This window comes from Pseudophryne corroboree, chromosome 3 (genome assembly GCF_028390025.1).
Source record: "Pseudophryne corroboree isolate aPseCor3 chromosome 3, aPseCor3.hap2, whole genome shotgun sequence".
NCBI lineage: Eukaryota > Metazoa > Chordata > Amphibia > Anura > Myobatrachidae > Pseudophryne > Pseudophryne corroboree.
Window position 1 is genome coordinate 680,583,068 of NC_086446.1, and position 20,611 is coordinate 680,603,678.

Here is a 20,611-nt window from a genome sequence, read left to right on the forward strand (position 1 = left end):
CCACAGTTTGGGCCATGGTGTGAATCGAACCCATGAACTCAGTGCTGTGAGGCAGTAATGTTAACCATCCATACTGCCCCAAATATATGATTTTTAGATGCATGTAACATTATTTTGAGACAGATTGAATGTTGGGAACAAAGGATAGTTCAGAGTTAAAGATGACACCTAGGCAACGAGCTTGTGGGGTAGGGATGATTGTTAAGTTCTAAACAGTGATGGAGGTATCAGGTTGGTAACTACAATTGGTCAGTGGAAATATAATCAATTCTGTTTTGGAAATATTACATTTTAGGTGGCGAGATGACATCCAAGATAAAATGGCAGAAAGACATTCAGTGACCAGGAACAATATAGATGGTGACAAATCTGGGGAGGATAGGTAGACTTGAGTATCATTCGCGTACAGACGATACTGAAATCCAAAAGAGCTGATTAGTTTGTCAAGAGATGTGGTATAGATTAAAAAAATCAGAGGACCTAAGACTGAGCCTTGTGGTACTCCAACTGATAGATGTAGCGAAGAGGAGGTGTAAGAGTGATTAGATAGGTATAAGAACCAAGAAAGGGCTGTGTCCTGGAGAACTAGGGATCGTAGTGTTTGTATGAGAAGAGTGGTCAACAGTGTCACATGCAGCAGAGAGATCTAGAAGAATATGTAATGGCCTTTAGACTCCGCAGTGACCAGATCATTTTTCCTCAGTGCTGTCTCTGTGGTGTGTTGGTAATGAAAGCCTGACTGGAGTGGGTCCTATAAGTTATGCGAGTTAAGAAAGTGTGAGGCGAGTGTATGCAAGTCTCTCAAGTAGCGTGGAGAGGCAAGGGAGCTAAGAGATGGCACAGTACTTTGAGAGAGAGTTAATGTAGAAGACTCATTGAACCCATATACGTTTTTGGCTTTCCACTAAGTCTTGACCACTGCGGCCTCTCATCTCTAAAGGCTTTAGATGTATTTGCTATTTTCTGTAGCACTTTCCTGTAAATTGGAAACTAGTTTCCTTCTCTGTGTATTTATTGGCTGCTTTCCATGCATAGTTATCTATTCTGGGGGGTCAATTCAATTGCATGCGAAAGGGGTGCGTTGCTGCTGCGGCATAGAAATGCAAACAATGGACGCTGGACTCGCCCCCCCTGGTGGTCTGATCTCGCTATGGACTTGATGATTTTTGTACACCACCGCCCTATGGCATTGAGTCCGCAGCTATGGCTTGCTCACCCGGAATCATGGGGATGTGTTAGGATTTTACTATTAAAATTATCTGCGTTGCTTACCGTTGTACTGAGAAGGTTTCTCCCTGGTTCCATGTCACGTCTATCTTCAGATTCATCCTTCTAAATCTGTGCTTAAGGGAGGGGTTTTCATCTGCTTTTGAGAGTAAGAAAGTTTTTTATAGATCCAGTTCATCATGGAGTAATCTCTACCACGCTACATGAAAGCCTACGTTTTCTACTGATGTGGTAGCATGACGCACGTTAGAACCGTTGGGATGTCTTTCCCACTAATTATACAGCATTCTGGAAAAGTATTGTACATATAGGTTTTCATATACTACTGCAGTACTTTCTCATTTACTGTAATATGTTAGCATCATTTTACCATAAAGGCTAATTACATTTGTGACAATAGTGGAATTAAAAAAAAATTGCCACTTCCCTAACAAAAATTGTAGGAGTCTTTTGCCTGTGAGCATGTTCCTCTATGCTGGGGAAAACCCCTGATCAGTATAAGCCTCCATAAAGCAGGACCTGTTTGCATAGTAGGACCCGGAGACACTGGTAACATTTCTCATTCTTTTACTTCAGTCAGAGCCCAAGTAAGAACCCATGGGCAACTTACTGGTTTGGGGCCTCTTTACCTTTTGTTAAATAAAGAAAATCTAATATAACTTGCCAGAGTAAACCGGTGCCCCTCTGTGCCTTCTCTGCCTTAGACCAGTAATAATAAAGGTTCAGAATCAAGGACTGCCCTTAAAAATGGCGTAACAAGGCTGCAACGTTTCCAAATGAGGTGCTTACAAAACATACTATAAGTAAAACTAACAGATCGCTGGAGGAACGAAAACATCCAAAACTATGCGAAGACCAACCCACAGCTGAATCCTATATTAAAAGACTGTGATTAAAGTGGTTCGGACATGTACAGAATGAAGCCTAAAAGAATACCATACCAGTGCCTAAATAACACACACCCGGATGGATGGAAAATAGCACGTGATGCGCCAAAGAATACATGGCTAAAGCAGATTGCCCAAGACCTTCAACCATTTCACTTCTATATTGGTGATGCCAAGCAAGCCGCCCTAAACCGATCCCCGTGGCGTGCGATTATTAGAGATTCCCTGCCTTTGGCTGTCACAGGCCGGCCAGCTTACCCCACAAATGAGATAAAATCATGCCCATTGACTACTGATCACATTTCTAAAATGATTTAAAAACTACCGTATGCGACTTGTAAACCTTTGGCTGGTGCATAGTTGTATGCAAGTTGGCTGGAAATTGCACTTTCACTTCATGTGTAGAACTAAATATGGATATTCACCATATGCAGATTGTATACGTCTATGCAAACGTATGCCCTTAGCCATATACTCTTTCAAATAACCGGAATCCTTATCAGCACACACCTGCAGCAGCCCTACCCCTTGTTCAAAAGATCCATCTGAAATCAGATTCCTTCATACGTACATCTCTGCATAGTCCGCAATTCAGTCTACATGCCTTTAATATACCCCCTTCTATGTATATTCTATTGTTTTTTTGTTGTTGTTGTTTAATATACAGCTTGTATTGTCTCCTCCGTATCATAATAGGGACAAATAAAGGAACTAGAGTTGAAGCGTCGTATTGTATTCAGTCTTCATCTCTTCCTTATCTGGAATTCTACAACTTTATTAGCCAATCAGATCAGTGGAATATTCACAGCAGCACAAAGCATTTAAGGGGATGAGTGTGTTGATCTTGAGAGATGCAGTGACCTGTCCACTCATGGCTGTGTAGTGACTGGGGCAGTTTTCATGGTGTGAGGAATAATTAGAGCCAAGCGGGAAGCCAGAAGACTATGAGTTCTATAGTGTATGGAGATGGGTCCCCAACCGCTCAACAAACCACTGTTAAACTGGAAAATGTTGGGGTCATATGCTCCCCTAATGAAACAAAGCCCATATTTAAGTTATTTCTATCTACTGCGTTCTAAGCTACATCTTATCTCTTTGTGATGCCTGTACCATTGAAAGTTAATTTAGCAAATCAAATCACTTGTAACTTTGTTTTGCAGAAACCACAATGCAGATATTATAATCAATAGTTAGGGCTATCATAATTATGATACCAAAGTCAGCAGAGCCTCTGAAATGTGTTCTTGGAGCCCAAAAGCTTTTTATTTCTCACTAATTGCATGTATTTCACTTGTTTCAGAAAGCTGCTATAAAGGGTATTGGCCAGGTGGTAGCCTCCAGAATTGCCATGGCTGCCCCTGGGATGAGTAAGTATCGTCATGTAAAGCAATAGTCCTGCAAGTGAAGATTTAATTTCTGAGGAAAGATCTGTTTCCTTTGCATCTCCTACAGCTCTGGGTAACACGTATAGGTCTATCTGTATCTGTTAATAGACAGCGCTGATCATATAGTATCTTCCAACAATTCAAGTGACCAGAAATAGGATGTCAGTTTATGAATACTTCTGTTTTTAATTGCAAATGTAGACTAGATAGTAGAGCCAAGATTGTGGATATGGAGCAGATAGGCTGGGGTGGGGAGACCTAGCCATGCCCAGTGAGCGATCTGCATATAGGGCAGGCTCTTGCCTGTGCCCCTCCTGCAGGGCCGATGTTAGGGTGTTCAGCGCCCCCCTGCAAACTATAAATTTGCGCCCTCCCATACTTCACAAAAGGTCAGCGCGCACCTTCGACGTGTGTCAGGAAAAGGGGTGTAGTCTTGCAAGGAAGCGGCGTGGTCACACAGTAGTACCCCCATTTGAGTTTCCGCACACCGTAGCACAATCTTATTCACATTACACCACACGTAGTAGTGCTGCTCATTCACATAATGCCCCCCAATAGCAGCGTCATTATACATAATACCCGCCAGTTGTAGCGTCCTTATCCGTAATGCCCGCCAGTAGTAGTGTCCTTATACGTAATGCCCGCCAGTAGTAGCGTCCTTATACGTAATGCCCGCCAGTAGTAGCGTCCTTATCCGTAATGCCGGCCAGTAGTAGCGTCCTTATCTGTAATGCCCGCCACTAGTAGCGTCCTTATCCGTAATGCCCGCCAGTAGTAGCGTCCTTATACGTAATGCTCCCCAGTAGTAGCATCCTTATCCATAATGCCCGCCAATAGTAGCGTCCTTATCCGTAATGCCCGCCAGTAGTAGCGTCCTTATACGTAATGCCCGCCAGTAGTAGCTTACTTATCTGTAATGCCCGCCACTAGTAGCATCCTTATACGTAATGACCCCCAGTAGTAGTGTCCTTATCCGTAATGCCCGCCACTAGTAGCGTCCTTATCCGTAATGCCCGCCACTAGTAGCATCCTTATCCGTAATGCCCGCCACTAGTAGCGTCCTTATACGTAATGCCCGCCAGTAGTAGCGTCCTTATACGTAATGCCCCCCAGTAGTAGCATCCTTATCCGTAATGCCCGCCAGTAGTAGCGTCCTTATACGTAATGCCCGCCAGTAGTAGCGTCCTTATACGTAATGCCCGCCAGTAGTAGCGTCTTTATACGTAATGCCCCCCAGTAGTAGCATCCTTATCCGTAATGCCCGCCAGTAGTAGCGTCCTTATCCGTAATGCCCGCCAGTAGTAGCGTCCTTATACGTAATGCCCGCCAGTAGTAGCTTACTTATCTGTAATGCCCGCCACTAGTAGCATCCTTATACGTAATGACCCCCAATAGTAGTGTCCTTATCCATAATGCCTGCCACTAGTAGCGTCCTTATCCGTAATGCCTGCCACTAGTAGCGTCCTTATCCGTAATGCCCGCCACTAGTAGCGTCCTTATCCGTAATGCCCGCCACTAGTAGCATCCTTATCCGTAATGCCCGCCACTAGTAGCGTCCTTATCCGTAATGCCCGCCACTAGTAGCATCATTATCCGTAATGCCCGCCACTAGTAGCGTCCTTATACGTAATGCCCGCCACTAGTAGCATCCTTATACGTAATGCCCCCCAGTAGTAGCGTCCTTATACGTAATGCCCCCCAGTAGTAGCATCCTTATAAGTAATGCACCCCAGTAGTAGCGTCCTTATAAGTAATGCCCCCCAGTAGTAGCGTCCTTATACGTAATGACCCCCAGTAGTAGCGTCCTTATAAGTAATGCCCCCCAGTAGTAGCGTCCTTATAAGTAATGCCTCCCAGTAGTAGCGTCCTTATAAGTAATGCACCCCAGTAGTAGCGTCCTTATAAGTAATGCCCCCCAGTAGTAGCGTCCTTATAAGTAATGCCCCCCAGTAGTAGCGTCCTTATTAGTAATGCCTCCCAGTAGTAGCATCTATAATGCGCACCCACATACATACCTCACACACACATACCCCCACCATACACACACACACCACACACACACCCCGACACACACACACACACACACACACACCATACACTCCCTCCACACACATATACACACACCCACCATACACTCCCCACACACAAACACATACACACCCCCACCATACACACACACTCCGACACACACACACACACACACACACACACACCATACACTCCCACCATACACTCCCCAAACACACACACATACACACCCCCACCATATACACACACATTTTTCTCTTACCAAGTCTGACAGGCCACCACTGTTGACGCTCCCCCTGTACAGCAGCCTGGTCCCGTGTAGCTCCGCCCCCTGCACGCAGTGTAGCTCCGCCCCCTCCACGCCATGTAGCTCCACCCCTCATGACGGGTAGCTCCGCACTCTTTCCGGGACCCGCAGCCCGCACTGCACACAGCCCCAGCCACTTCACAGGGAGGACGAGGAGGCTACAAGCTGCCGGCGCCGCTGCCTGTCATGCAGTGACAGGCACGGAAGCCGGCGGCAGCAGCAGTAGGGGACATGCGGCAGGCGCAGCAGCGGGGATGCAAGGCAGGTAGACCGCCTCTCCTGCCTGGCGCCTACCTGCTTTGCATCCCTTCGCTGAGCGGGTAGCACTGGGCCTGCCCTCCTGGATTATGGCATCTGAGAAGGGGAACTTTTTTTTGTTAAGATAATCATGCAATTATGCCAGTACTTAAAGTCCATCCTTTCCAAATATAATGGCTGTTATCATTTTGTATGCATCAGAAATATCATTAATCATTGTCTTTCAGTACTCCTGCCAATTCTGATGCAGAAACTGGAGTCGTTTCCCTTTATGAAAGTGAGTAATTCTAGATAGATGGGAAATTCTAGAACTGCCACCGTCTGTATAACTATGTACTGTTCATGAATAATGTGCCCACTAGTATGACATTTGATGTTGGGAATTACAGAGAAGTCCAGCTTTAGAACTGACACCAGGCTGCAGGCAGTGCGCTTTTGGACAAGACATAAAATGCTGACTACTTCAAATATCCTTATAATCACAAAGAAGATGGGTTATTTCATATAATACACAAGGCTAATATAAAAAAATTGCTGCGAATCTCAACAAATTTATAAATACAAGTCATTTTTATTGGTAATTACTGAATAAAACTATGGTCAAGGACATGGCTACCATAGGTGCAGGGAGTGTAGATGCTATGAGACCCACTTTCCAAATATACATTTTTCACCATTGAGTGGTACATAGGGGCCCTTACAAACTTTTGCCATGGGGCCTACAATTTATCTAGTTACGCCCCTTGACCTGCTGTTTGTAATGTGGTATAAAATGAACTGGAGGGCATTGTGTTACATAATATGAAGTCAAAATGATGGAACAACATAACAGTCAGCGCCGTCACCTGTGTGCACCCAACAGAGCAACAATTTAATTGCTCCATCCGGCGTCATCTTGTGGCTGCCGGCGTGCAAAACACTTGAACTTCCCCCATAGAGGCGGGGAGCAGTGTTAGCCTTTTATTATATAGTATCATTGTGTCATTCTCCTAAGCCTATTTGCTGCTTTTGTCATTATACATTTTATTTATTTCTGCAGAAAATCCATTTTCTTCACGCTCCCCTGCAAGTGACATTAGCTGGTGGTTTGTAAGTATAAAGTCCTGGTATGATCGTTCTACCGTATTTCTATTGAAAGAAGTAGGTGCCTAGATGTTTTTTCATCTTGTTGAAATAAGATTGAAATTTGTATTCTATTTCCTTGCTGTATCAATTTCTGGAACCCAGTATATAATAAGGCACTGCATCTCAAGAATATAATAGATTCCTGCTGGGTCTACACAAACCTATTGAAAGTGGTGACTGACCAAAGGCTTGTTCCATTTAAAGGGCTTGTACATACTGTATAATCACTTTTCTTGTATCCTTAGTACATTTAATCTCTGCTGTATTTACCCCTGGATTGCTGCAGTGACTGCCACTGTACATGAAGTTTATTTCCAAGCACTAAGGGGCAAATTTACCCCTAAGAGTAAAATGCTGGACAGGAGCGGACACAGTGGGCCTGAATCAGAGGTGGTGACATCGGACGCAGATGGAGAATATTTTCAGTCTGTTTGTGCATCCGAGTCACACTGCACATTTGTCCTGATGTATACTGCACAAAGACGCAGATCGTAGATGCATGCATTAAATTTTGGCTTGCATTTCTGGGTGGTAACATGAGCGGCTAGCCAGATGCTGGCGTGCCGCAGTCAGATGCAGTGGCACTGACATGGGTGGCCATGTTCAACCAGAGAATCTGCACCTCCGTGGGGCTAGTGCAATGTTTGATGGTGCACCTTAATGTGCACAGCAGCGGATTAGCACTACAGCTGGTGGGTGTCAGGGTAAGAAGACCATGGGCTGCGGAATTAGCATCAAGACATAGCTGCTGCGGCTGCAACAGCATCCACCTTTGAATTAGGTCCAGTATGTCCTATTTTCTTGCATCCACGTTACACCCAGTATTTACTCTGAATGTTTCTATGCACAGTGGGCATTTTCCTCTTTTGCACTAAATACACAGCCAAATAAACTTCGTGGCTAATTGTCGACATGGACGTATTCAATCAGATCCTGCATCCCACTCCACGTTGGTCCCGGAGGGTGCACTTTCCCCCGCAGATTCAGGAGCTGCTAGGAAAAGCCTGTATTACAATGCAACCTCTGGAATGTAAGGCGCAGGGAATCCCATAGATTCCAAATTATATGCGGAATCAATGAGTTACCGCATGGGGAAAATGCAGAATAATTGAATAGCTCTTAGCGTGAAACCCAGAACTTTTCACTCACTGTAAACCCTGCACCTAATTGGGTATGCCCCTATGAACCTAAAGAACCATATGTGCGAACCCTTAGGATTGTGTAATCCTTGTGTTTGATCCCTGTTCTCTTTCTAGATGTTACAGGCTAGGTACAGAGGCTCATTGTCCTATCATTACTTTCACATTAAACCATTTGAATATGTAGTTTGGTTCCTTTACATTATCTGATGTTCCTTGAAAGTAGTACTGTATGTTTGCTGTGTCAGTCTGCCAAAGGTGTACAAATAGAAAGACTGCTCTTATCAGCCCTAACAAGAATGTACTGCAGATCTGTTTCTAGCAAATAAAAGCAGGAGATATTCTTTATATTTTGATCATTTAACTGCAAGTTAATGGTATGTTGGGCATATATGCTAGTGTAGGGACTTGCAGAGATTTGGGGCCTCTTGATGACTGGCTGCAAGCGAAATTGTTTTGGTCAAAATATGGACAAAGTCCCCATGCTTTTATTTGCTAGATTCTGTACATCCAGATTTGCAAAGCTGTAGCATACTGTTTGCATGTTGTATAAATTTCTAAACCAACAGTTTACTTCCCAAAGTATTCTTGTACAATGTATTTGGGGAATATATGTGACCATTATATCACTGGTAGTATTACCAGAGGCGTCACCAGGTTTGGGTACACCTGGTGCGCACTCTGCATTACTACACCCCTTCCCACACTCACCACCGCCGAAGCCGCAGCCGGATGAAAGCGGTGTGGCCTGATTTAAAGGGGGCGTGGCCTTGCGGGTCTCCTCTTCTTCACTCCGGGGGTGTATCCAGCTTCCTCTGAAATGCTGGCTGCCCCCGGAGACTGGACAGCGTGCAGTGCCAGCTCCTTTTCTGTGACAGGAGCCGAGTGCTGCAGAGGATTATTACACTGCAGCACTCTGCTTCTGTCCCTGCAGAAGAGCCAGCACTTGGTGTCACCCCTTCTGTGGGTGATACCTGGGTGCGGTCCGCACCCGCCTTCTGACGCCACTGAGTAAATACCAATATGTTGAAGTGGCTGTGATGTATTTGGAATTACAGAATATCTGGATTTACTACTGACCCTAAAATCTCCCGATTGTGGAAGGAATAACATTGATAAAATGTATTCTGCTCTGCACCAAATGCTAGACTTAAATAATAGCTGTTTCTCTAACGTCCTAGTGGATGCTGGGGACTCCGTAAGGACCATGGGGAATAGACGGGCTCCGCAGGAGACATGTGCACTTTAAGAAAGTATTTAGATTCTGGTGTGCTCTGGCTCCTCCCTCTATGTCCCTCCTCCAGACCTCAGTTTGAATCTGTGCCCGGACGAGCTGGGTGCTGTTCAGTGAGCTCTCCTGAGCTTGCTGTAAGAAAGTATTTTGTTAGGTTTTTTTATTTTCAGGGAGCTCTGCTGGCAACAGACTCCCTGCATCGTGGGACTGAGGGGAGAGAAGCAGCCCTACTCTCTGCAGATAGGTCCTGCTTCTTAGGCTACTGGACACCATTAGCTCCAGAGGGATCGTACACAGGATCTCACCCTCGTCGTCCGATCCCGGAGCCGCGCCGCCGTCCCCCTCGCAGAGCCGGAAGACAGAAGCCGGGTGAAAGAAGCAAGAAGACTTCGAAATCGGCGGCAGAAGACTCCAGTCTTCACTGAGGTAGCGCACAGCACTGCAGCTGTGCGCCATTGCTCCCACACTACACCCACATACTCCGGTCACTGTAAGGGTGCAGGGCGCAGGGGGGGGCGCCCTGGGCAGCAATTAGAGACCTCTTTGGCAAACGTTTGCATATATACAGTTGGACACTGTATATATGTATGAGCCCCCGCCAAAAATTGTACATTAAAGCGGGACAGAAGCCCGCCGTCGAGGGGGCGGGGCTTCTTCCTCAGCACTCACCAGCGCCATGTTTTTTCTCCACAGCACCGCTGAGAGGAAGCTCCCCAGCCTCTCCCCTGCAGTTACACGGTAGAAGAGGGTAAAGAGAGAGCGGGGGGCACATAATTAGGCGCAAAAATCAATATAAACAGCAGCTACTGGGTTAACATTAAGTTACTGTGTTATTCCTGGGTTAATAGCGCTGGGGTTTGTGCTTGCATACTCTCTCTCTCTGTCTCTCCAAAGGGCCTTATGGGGGAATTGTCTTCAGATGAGCATTCCCTGAGTGTGTGGTGTGTCGGTACGTGTTTGTCGACATGTCTGAGGTAAAAGGCTCCCCTAAGGAGGAGATGGAGCAAATGTGTGTGTGAGGGTGTCTCCGTCGACAACGCCGACACCTGTTTGGATATGTGTAATTAAGTGCTAAGGTGAATTTATTGCACAAAAGATTAGAGAACAGACAGGGAATCTACCCATGTCTGTCCCTATGTCGCAGAGACCTTCAGAGTCTCTCAATGATCACTATCCAAAATAATAGACACTGATATCGACACGGAGTCTGACTCCAGTGTCGACTACGATAATGCAAAGTTACAGCCAAAATGGCAGAAAAGTATTCAATATATGATTATTGTAATAAAAGATGATTTGCATATCACTGATGACTCATCTGTCCCTGACACAAGGGTACACATGTTTAAGGGGAAGAAAGCTGAGGTAAATTTCCCTCCTCTCATGATGAAAAAGAGCGGGAATCTCCAGACAAGAGACTGCAGTTTCCCACAAAGAATTCTCAGGGAGTATCCTTTCCCTACTAGGGCCAGGATACGATGGGAATCTTCCCCTAGGGTGTCACGTTTGCCCAAAAGGTAGCCCTGACTTAACAGCTATCCTCAGGGATCCTGCAGATAGCGTGCACATTCTGGTACACTACTCAGACCGGCGATTGTGTCGGCATGGGTTTATAGCGCTGTAGCAGCGTGGACAGGTACCTTATCAGCAGAGATTGAGACCCTAGTATGTATATATATATATATGTATATACAGAGATATATATATTAAAGATGCTGTCTTAAGAGATATATATATATATATATATATATAACATGCCCAAAGAGACATTAGTCTACTGGTTTCTAGAGTCAACGCTATGTCGATTTCTGCTTGACGTGTCCTGTAGAATATGCAATGGACAGATGATGCCGACTTTATAGGCATATGGAAGGCTGAGGATTGTGTGGAGAAGGGATCTCGGACCTGGTCTCCACAGTTATAGCTGGTAATTCTGATATGTTGCCTTATATTCCTGCACAGCCTAGGAAAGCACGACATTATCAAATGCAGCCTTTCAAACACAAAGAAACAAGAAAGTCCGAGGTGCGTCCTTTCTTGCCAGAGGCAGGGGCAGAGGTAAGAAGCTGCACAACACAGCTAGTTCCCAGGAACAGAAGTCCTCCCCGGCCTCTACAAAATCCACCGCATGTCGCTGGGGCTCCACAGGCGGAGCTAGGCCCGGTGGGGGCACGTCTTCGTAAGTTCAGCCACAAGTGGGTTTACTCCCTGTTGGATCCCTGGGCAATAGATATTGTGTCTCGGGGATACAAGCTGGACTTTGAGGAGATGCCCCCTCACCGACGGCCCTGCCGGCTTCCCCCCACGAGAGGGAAATAGTGTTAACTGCAATTCACATATTGTATCATCAACAGGTGGTGGTCAAGGTTCCCCTCCTTCAACAAGGAGGGGGTTATTATTCGACCATGTTGTAGTCCCAAAACCGGACGGTTTGGTCAGACCCATATTGAATTTAAAATCCCTGAACATATACCTGAAAAGGTTCAAGTTCAAGATGGAATCGCTAAGAGCGGTCATCGCAAGCCTGAAAGGGGGAGATTTTATGGTGTCTCTGGACATAAAGGATGCATACCTTCATGTCCCCATTTATCCACCTCATCAGGCGTACCTCAGAATTGCGGTACAGGATTGTCATTACCAATTTCAGACGTTGCAGTTTGGTCTCTCCGCGGCCCCGAGAATATTCACCAAGGTAATGGCGGAAATTATGGTGCTCCTGCGGAAGCAAGGTGTCACAATTATCCCGTACTTGGACGATCTCCTCATAGAAGCGAGATCAAGAGAGCAGTTGCTGAACAGCGTATCACTTTCTCTGGAAGTGTAACGGCAACACGGCTGGATTCTATATATTCCAAAGTCGCAGTTGGTTCCTACAGCTCATCTGCCTCTCCTAGGCATGATCCTAGACAGAGACCAGAAAAGGGTTTATCTCCCGATAGAGAGAGCTCAGGAGCTCATGACACTGGTCAGGAATCTATTAAAACCAAAACAGGTGTCAGTGCATCACTGCACTCGAGTCCTGGGAAGGATGGTGGCATCATACGAGGCCATTTTCCTTCGGCAGGTTCCATGCGAGGACCTTCCAATGGGACTTACTGGGCAAGTGGTCCGGATCACATCTTCAGATGCATCGGTTAATCACCCTGTCCCCCAGGGCCAGGGTGTCACTCCTGTGGTGGCTGCAGAGTTCTCACCTTCTAGAGGGACGCAGATTCGGAATTCAGGACTGGGTCCTGGTGACCACGGACGCTAGCCTCCGAGGGTGGGGAGCAGTCACACAGGGAAGAAATTTCCAATGTCTGTGATCAAGTCAAGAGACTTGCCTTCACATCAACATCCTGGAACTAAGGGCCGTATACAGCGCCCTACGTCAAGCGGAGCACTTGCTTCGCGACCAACCGGTTCTGAATTAGTCAGACAACATCACCGCAGTGGCTCATGTGAACCGCCAAGGCGGCACAAGGAGCAGAGTGGCGATGGCAGAAGCCACCAGAATTCTTTGCTGGGCGGAGAATCACGTAAGCGCTCTGTCAGCAGTGTTCATCCCTGGAGTGGACAACTGGGAAGCAGACTTCCTCAACAGACTCGACCTCCACCTGGGAGAGTGGGGACTTCATCAGGAAGTCTTCACACAGATCACATATCGGTGGGAACTGCCACAGGTGGACATGATGGCATCCCGCCTCAACAAAAACCTACAGAGGTATTGCGCCAGGTCAAGAGACCCTCAAGCAATAGCGGTAGATGCCCTGGTGACACCGTGGGTGTTCCAGTTGGTCTATGTATTTCCTCCTCTTCCTCTCATACCAAGGTGCTGAGGCTAATAAGTAAAAGAGGAGTGAGAACAATCCTCATTGTTCCAGATTGGCCACGAAGGACCTGGTATCCAGATCTGCAAGAAATGCTCACAGAGGACCCGTGGTCTCTTCCTCTAAGACAGGACCTGTTGCAACAGGGGCCCTGTCTGTTCCAAGACTTACCGCGGCTGCGTTTGACGGCATGGCGCTTGAACTCCGGATCCTAGCAGAAAAGGGCATTCCGGACGATGTCATTCCTACGCTGATAAAGGCTAGGAAGGACGTGACAGCTAAACATTATCACCGTATATGGGGAAAATATGTTTCTTGGTGTGAGGCCAGGAATGCTCCTACAGAGGAATTCCAGCTGGGCCGTTTCCTCCACTTCCTAGTCGGGAGTGAATTTGGGCCTGAAATTGGGCTCCATTAAGGTCCAGATTTCGTCAATATCCATTTTCTTTCAAAAAGAGTTGGCTTCTCTACCAGAAGTTCAGATGTTTGTAAAGGGAGTGCTGCATATTCAGCCTCCTTTTGTGCCTCCAGTGGCACCTTGGGATCTTAACGTGGTGTTAAATTTCCTGAAATCACACTGGTTTGAACCACTTAAAACGGTGGAGTTAAAAATCTCACGTGGAAGGTGGTCATGCTATTAGCCTTGGCTTCGGCTAGGCGTGTGTCAGAATTAGCGGCTTTGTCATATAAAAGCCCCTATCTGGTTTTCCATATGGATAGAGCAGAATTGCGGACCCGTCCACAATTTCTGCCAAAAGGGGTGTCATCTTTTCATATGAACCAACCTATTGTGGTGCCTGTGGCTACTCGTGACTTGGAGGATTCCGAGTTACTGGATGTGGTCAGGGCTTTGAAGGTTTATGTAGCCAGAACGGCTAGAGTCAGGAAAACGGAGTCGCGGTTTATCCTGTATGCATCCAACAAGCTGGGTGCTTCTGCTTCAAAGCAAACTATTGCTCGCTGGATCTGTAACACGATTCAGCAGGCTCATTCTGCAGCTGGATTGCCGCTGCCAAAATCAGTTAAAGCCCATTCCACTAGGAACGTTGGCTCTTCTTGGGCGGCTGCCCAAGGGGTCTCGGCATTACAACTATGCCGAGCTGATACTTGGTCAAGTTCAAACACTTTGGCAGAGTACTACAAGTTTGATACCCTGGCTGATGAGGACCTATTGTTGCTCAATCGGTGCTGCAGAGTCATCCGCACTCTCCCGCCCGTTTTGGGAGCTTTGGTATAATCCCCATGGTCCTTATGGAGTCCCCAGCATCCACTAGGACGTTAGAGAAAATAAGATTTTACTTACCGGTAAATCTATTTCTCGTAGTCCGTAGTGGATGATGGGCGCCCGTCCCAAGTACGGACTTCTTCTGCAATACTTCTATATAGTTATTGCTGCAATAAGGGCTATGTTATGGTTGCATCAGGGTTGAACTGATGCTCTGTTGTTGTTCATACTGTTGACTGGGTAAGTTTATCACAAGTTATACGGTGTGATTGGTGTGGCTGGTATGTATCTTGCCCTGGATTACCAAAATCCTTTCCTTGTACTGTCAGCTCTTCCGGGCACAGTTTCTCTAACTGAGGTCTGGAGGAGGGACATAGAGGGAGGAGCCAGTGCACACCAGAATCTAAATTCTTTCTTAAAGTGCCCATGTCTCCTGCAGAGCCCGTCTATTCCCCATGGTCCTTACGGAGTCCCCAGCATCCACTACGGACTACGAGAAATAGATTTACCGGTAAGTAAAATCTTATTTTTGTTTTTATTTCAAATGACTTCATGATTAACAACCAGATCCAATAACTGTAATAGGCCTGGGACATAAAATGCATGTGGCTATCATAATCGGAGCCAGCCCTGGGTATAAGCCTATGAGGCACGGCGGCTAGCACCCACGCCACCACATATTGATAGGAGGAGCCGCCAACAGACATGACCTCTTAGCAGTGCTCTAGAGTCGGTGCTTTTGTTGGCATGGCCATAATGCAGAAAGAAAGCGCCGACTGTTGCATTGCTGCTGCGGGCAGTCATGTCTGCTGGCGTTCTTGTGTTCCTCTCTCCACCACATTAGCGCCTGTGAGTTGACAGATGAAGGGTCTGTGGCCACTTCTTGGGGAGGTCATGTCTGCTGGTGTCTCCTCCGTGCCTCTCCCTACCTCATCAGCACCTGTGGGAAGACAGATGAATGGGCCACCAGTAGACCATGTGACCTCATCCAGTAGCGTGCCCACGTCAGACCAGCCACCAGTGAGGAGACCTGCGGGGAATCAATTTATGCCCTAATCGCAGTAATGTATGGCATAATCACGTGATCTGGGGGCAGTAATATGGGGCATAATCACGTGATCTGGGGGCAGTAATATGGGGCATAATCATGTGATCTGGGGGCAGTAATACGGCGCATAATCACATGATCTGGGTGCAGTAATGTGAGGCATAATCGTTTAAGTAGTAGTTTGTATGAGTGTATATATACAATGCTTGGTGGTGCAGTTGGCTATAATTTAAGGAGAAACACCTAAAATGTTGCCTAGGGCATAGTATTGCTCAGAACCAGATCTTAAAATCCAATTTTCTAAAAGAAAAAAGTGATTTGTATGTAATAGCTGTTCTTTACCAAGTCACCTTCAATGTCCTATTCATGATGGGCAAATAACATATTTAAACAAAATATATAAAATGACTGCACCTTTTAATTCTACTAGAACATCCTCTTTGTATCCCTTGACCTACAGTATATGTCTGCAATTATAGAACCATTTCCTCCTGTACTTTATATGATGAACTACTGTAGATATGGGAAGGGGTTCCCAGCACTGTGTAACTCTGTGTGTTCTCTCGCAGCTTACTGTTCATGGTTCCTGTCGCCTGTTCATTGTTTCCACAGCGATGGTAAAACTTTTTCCACTAACTTGATTTTGTTGTCATTTTACATCTAGTTAGAAATAGTAATGTGTATGCTTGCGCCTGTATCTTTCTATCAAATACTTTTTTTATAATTAAAAATGAAATGTAAGGGGCTATGTGAGCAGCAGTTGGAATCTCTGTGACTTTACCTCTCTACTTTTAGCATTTTTTAAAACACATGGAAACATTGGGATGTTAGTGTTAGGAGCAAATCCAGCTTTTCCTGGCAAATTTACACCTGGACAAACCATGTTGCAATGCAGTATTTGTCTATGCACGTAAACTACTGGCAGCTTTTTGCCTGCAGTACACCCATACGGGGCAGCGTCATATTTACACTGATTTCACACTGAGCTAGTACATAGGGCCTAATTCAGCATGAGTTGTAGTTTTGCAAGAAATTGGCAAACTACAACTCTAGCATGCAGGGAGGGGGAGGGGAGGGGGGGGCGCCCCCCAGCACCCAGCACAGGGCAAGGCTGCCCCACATGCCGGGTCCTGCCCCCCCTGCTAAAATGTGAGCGCTTGCATGTTTAGGGAAGCCCTCTGCCTCTGCAGCCTAGCTGCGAAGACAGTCGCCGGGCCGCCATGTTTTATGTTGCAGGGGATGTGTGTGACATCACGTAGCCGCCGTGACTCGCCCCGCAAACGGCTCGGGCATGCCTCTGTTGTCCAGACCGCACCCGCCTCAACACTGCATTGATGCTCATAAAATGCTTCAAACACGCCCTCGTTGCCACCCTCTGCCGGGACTTAGACTGCAATTGCAATGTAACTCCATGCGCACAGCGGAATGCGCAAAAGTTCGGAAATCACCAAATAGCGATTTCTGTACTTAAGCGTTCTTTGCTGAATCAGCCCCACAGTCACTAAAACTGTCTGTGCACATTTTAGATTATTTATTTATACAGCACCACCAATTTCTGAATCACACACATACCCAAATCCAGTGAACCTACCAGTATGTGTTTGGAGTGTGGGAGGAAACTCTTGCAAACACAGGGACGACATGCAGACTCCACCCAGATGGGCCATAACCGGCATACAGATTAACCCCACCTCCCCTCCTATTACTGCTCAATATGGTTTAGCCAAAGTGTAAATTTGTGCCTCAAGTTGGATTTACTCCTAAATCTATAGGGGTCTCACATTGGGGCAGATGTATTAAGCCTGGATATGTGATAAAGCAGTGATAAGTGCAAGGTGAAAATGCACCAGCCAATCAGATCCAATATGTAAATTGAAAGTTATTAGCTGACTGCCTGGTGCATTATCACCTTGCACTTATCACTACTTTATCACTTCTCCAGGCCTAATACATCTGACCCATTGTTCTCTATAGATTTAAGCTGGGTACACACTGTGATAATGTGTACTGGGATGATATGGCGTCCGACATATGTTTACCGCTGTACACACGAGAATGATCTGATGAAGGGTGAAACTATCACTGTTATGTCCTTCATTAGCATACATCATGTCGCTAGGGTTATCGCCCGTTTGGCTGTGCCTGACTAGACGGCGGCACTAGTGACCACGGGCACCTGCGTATCAGGCATACACACTGTACAATATGCCCAATATGTCGTTCCAATTCGGTCAGAAATTACATATGAGGCCGATATTGTCTCCGTGTTTACCCAGCTTTAGTCTGGGCCAGATGATTTATTGCGTTAACTCAGAAATACGAAACGTAGAGACTGGAGTAACTTCAGCTGCTCACAGGTCTTGTACAGACTGAATGGACCTGCACAGGAAAACAATTCAGTATTCATAAAGAGAGAAAAATGAACTTGACATTTTTATTATTATTAACTGCTTGATGCTACACAGTGTTAACAAGCATAACACACACGCACACACACACACACACACACACACACACACACACACAAACAGCATTCTATTCATAATAGTTTTCCTTTACAAGAGACACTAGTAAGAACAGTATTGTTCAGATTTACAAATAAGTATTATGCTTTTTTTATTTTACTTTTATTTCCACAATAAAATGTTAATAACTACTTTATAATACTTTATAATACTTTGTCTGACACCTGTGTGATGAGAGATAAGTGTACTGGCTAGGGTCACAAAAATTGTATTAAATGAAGCTAGTACCCCTAAGAACAGTAATGGCCATTATGCCCCTCTGGTAGGAACACTTTTGGTTCCTCCTTCATCAAAAACTTTAACATACGTGTTCACGTTTAAACGTGTTCTTTTCTAAACTTTGCAGGCTCATTGCACTGTTGTGGTGCCTTCCTCAGCAGCCCCTCCTTATGTTCTGAGAGGAACCATCCTGAGGAACATAGCCATAAATTAGTGGGTAGGACAGGTCATAAAGGAGTGTGGTCCCTTGCCCTATCCTCCTTCCTTGTCCTCCCACCATGTTATTTGATGCGTTGCATGTCAGATCATTTGTTATGGTTTTGGAGTTTCTCCAGGGGCTCCCCTATGTAGTAAATTAAATGGGCGCACAAGGGGAGGGACCCACACTGCGCAGGTACATGAAAAGAAACTTGTCAGGAAGTGGACATGTCTGTTACAGTAAGAATGTACCCCTGCTTAGTATTTCACGCCAGTTCTGGTATATATTACATAAAGCTGTCCAAGAGTGATGGACTATGACATGATACATGTTTTGAAGATAGTGTTTTCTGCCAATAAAACATCTTGATTTTCCTTATTATATAATAATGAAAGGAAGTACTGTGTGATTTTAATGTCTGTTCATTATATATATATATATATATATATATATATATATACGGCATGATACTTTCTTTCATTTCAGTTCCATGGCTGTGAGCAATCTGGAACCAGAGCTTCGAGATTCCATCCGGAACCAATATGGAGACAAAATTCAATATGTTTATTTTAACAAAGGCTTATGAGCGAGGGGGGCACAGACTTTGACACTAAACCCAGAAGCCAGCTGTATCCACAACCAAAAATAATCATCTTCTCTGACCACTGAGTGAAGGCTGTGCACATTTTAAGAAAAATATATAATTTTTTTCTAAAATAAGCTAAAATCCGAGGAAGAGGCTCCTTTTAAGTGTCTGGCATCCTCACCAACAATGTATGAGCCATTGTTCTTAACAACTGGTAACATGACTGATTTGTCTTGCGGCACATAGCCTCCAAGTGTTCCTACGTGCTATGGTACACTGTCTAAGCAGGCCTGGAGATAATGATTTATTGATACAATGAGGAATGCTTTATCCGTTCTCACTACACAATGAAAGGGCTAAAAATAGAACAGGTTGCATTCTGGGTCCATTCAGCCTCTGGAGGAAGGGCAGCAAGTACAGATACAGCTTCCCTCACTATGATCAATAGACCAGCTTAACCTCTCGTGATAGACGTGTAGGACAACGCACCACAGCCGGATAGCACAAGACCCTAAAAAGTTCAAACCTCTTTTACATTTTAACTGTTGGGAAGTACCAAAGAGATTGTACAGCATTCTTCTATATAAATTTGAGACCTGTTTTGAAAATTGGGTTGTGTTTTTCTTGTCTGATAAACCTTTGAAGAGAATCTTTTATTTCCAAGAAATCAGTACCTTTTACTTGTATTGTTTGTAAATAAACTAACATCTAGCAGGCATTTCAGATCTGCCCAAAAAAATTTTTTCAAGTATTAGGTGATTGAATCAATTGAAGTGGTCAATCCATGTATGTGCGAGTTGCATTTTTCTCTGCAAATTCGCATTGTAAATTCATTTTGCAATCCAATTAGAAGCTTGTACTGAACCAGTCAGATTAAACTCACATTTCTTCTTCGGATTCCAGGTTCCACATGGCAACACATGGGAAGCAATGGGGTGTAGGTGGTTGTATAGGACCAGGCACAAACCAGTTAAGCTTTTAAGTAACCCAAGATGCTCCGGTCCTTTACCCCCCTATACCCCGCCTCGGTGCCAGCAGGAGCCGGTTCACCGTTTAAACGGTGTGGCTGTTTCGAAGCAACTCCAAGCTTTTCTTTTATGATTTATTTTATTTTTATGTTTACTAACAACTGAGCAGCAGCACTAGGCTTTCCTGTGGACGCCAGCGCTGCTACACCATCACCCCCTGCCGGCGCTGAAACTCTGGCTGTGTAGGCCAGGTACTTCATGCAGGGCACAAGGAGCTTGGCTAGCACAGCTCACACCGGGGACCCCAGGGCTGTGAGCTGGTATCAGGGGGCAGGAAAGGGGACCCGCGTCTTGTATGCAGTCCTTCCCCCGGTCCTGGGAGATAGACCAGAGGAGCTGGTGTGGATGCCAGTCTGCCCGGGACTAACAGGGCTTTTTACTG

General features: G+C 45.6%; 1 protein-coding gene across 2 annotated transcripts in view; it reads left to right on the plus strand.

The window, feature by feature from the left end:
• SFXN2 (sideroflexin 2) overlaps positions 1-19,809 on the plus strand; it is a 192,452-nt gene extending 172,643 nt beyond the window's left edge. For both annotated transcript variants that reach the window (XM_063961934.1, XM_063961932.1), the window contains exons 8-12: positions 3,415-3,481; positions 6,320-6,369; positions 7,132-7,181; positions 16,242-16,289; positions 19,102-19,809. In XM_063961934.1, coding sequence (XP_063818004.1) covers positions 3,415-3,481; positions 6,320-6,369; positions 7,132-7,181; positions 16,242-16,289; positions 19,102-19,201 — 315 coding nt within the window. In that variant the 3' untranslated portion in view covers positions 19,202-19,809. The remainder of the gene's footprint in view (positions 1-3,414; positions 3,482-6,319; positions 6,370-7,131; positions 7,182-16,241; positions 16,290-19,101) is intronic.
• The last annotated feature ends 802 nt before the right edge of the window (positions 19,810-20,611 follow it).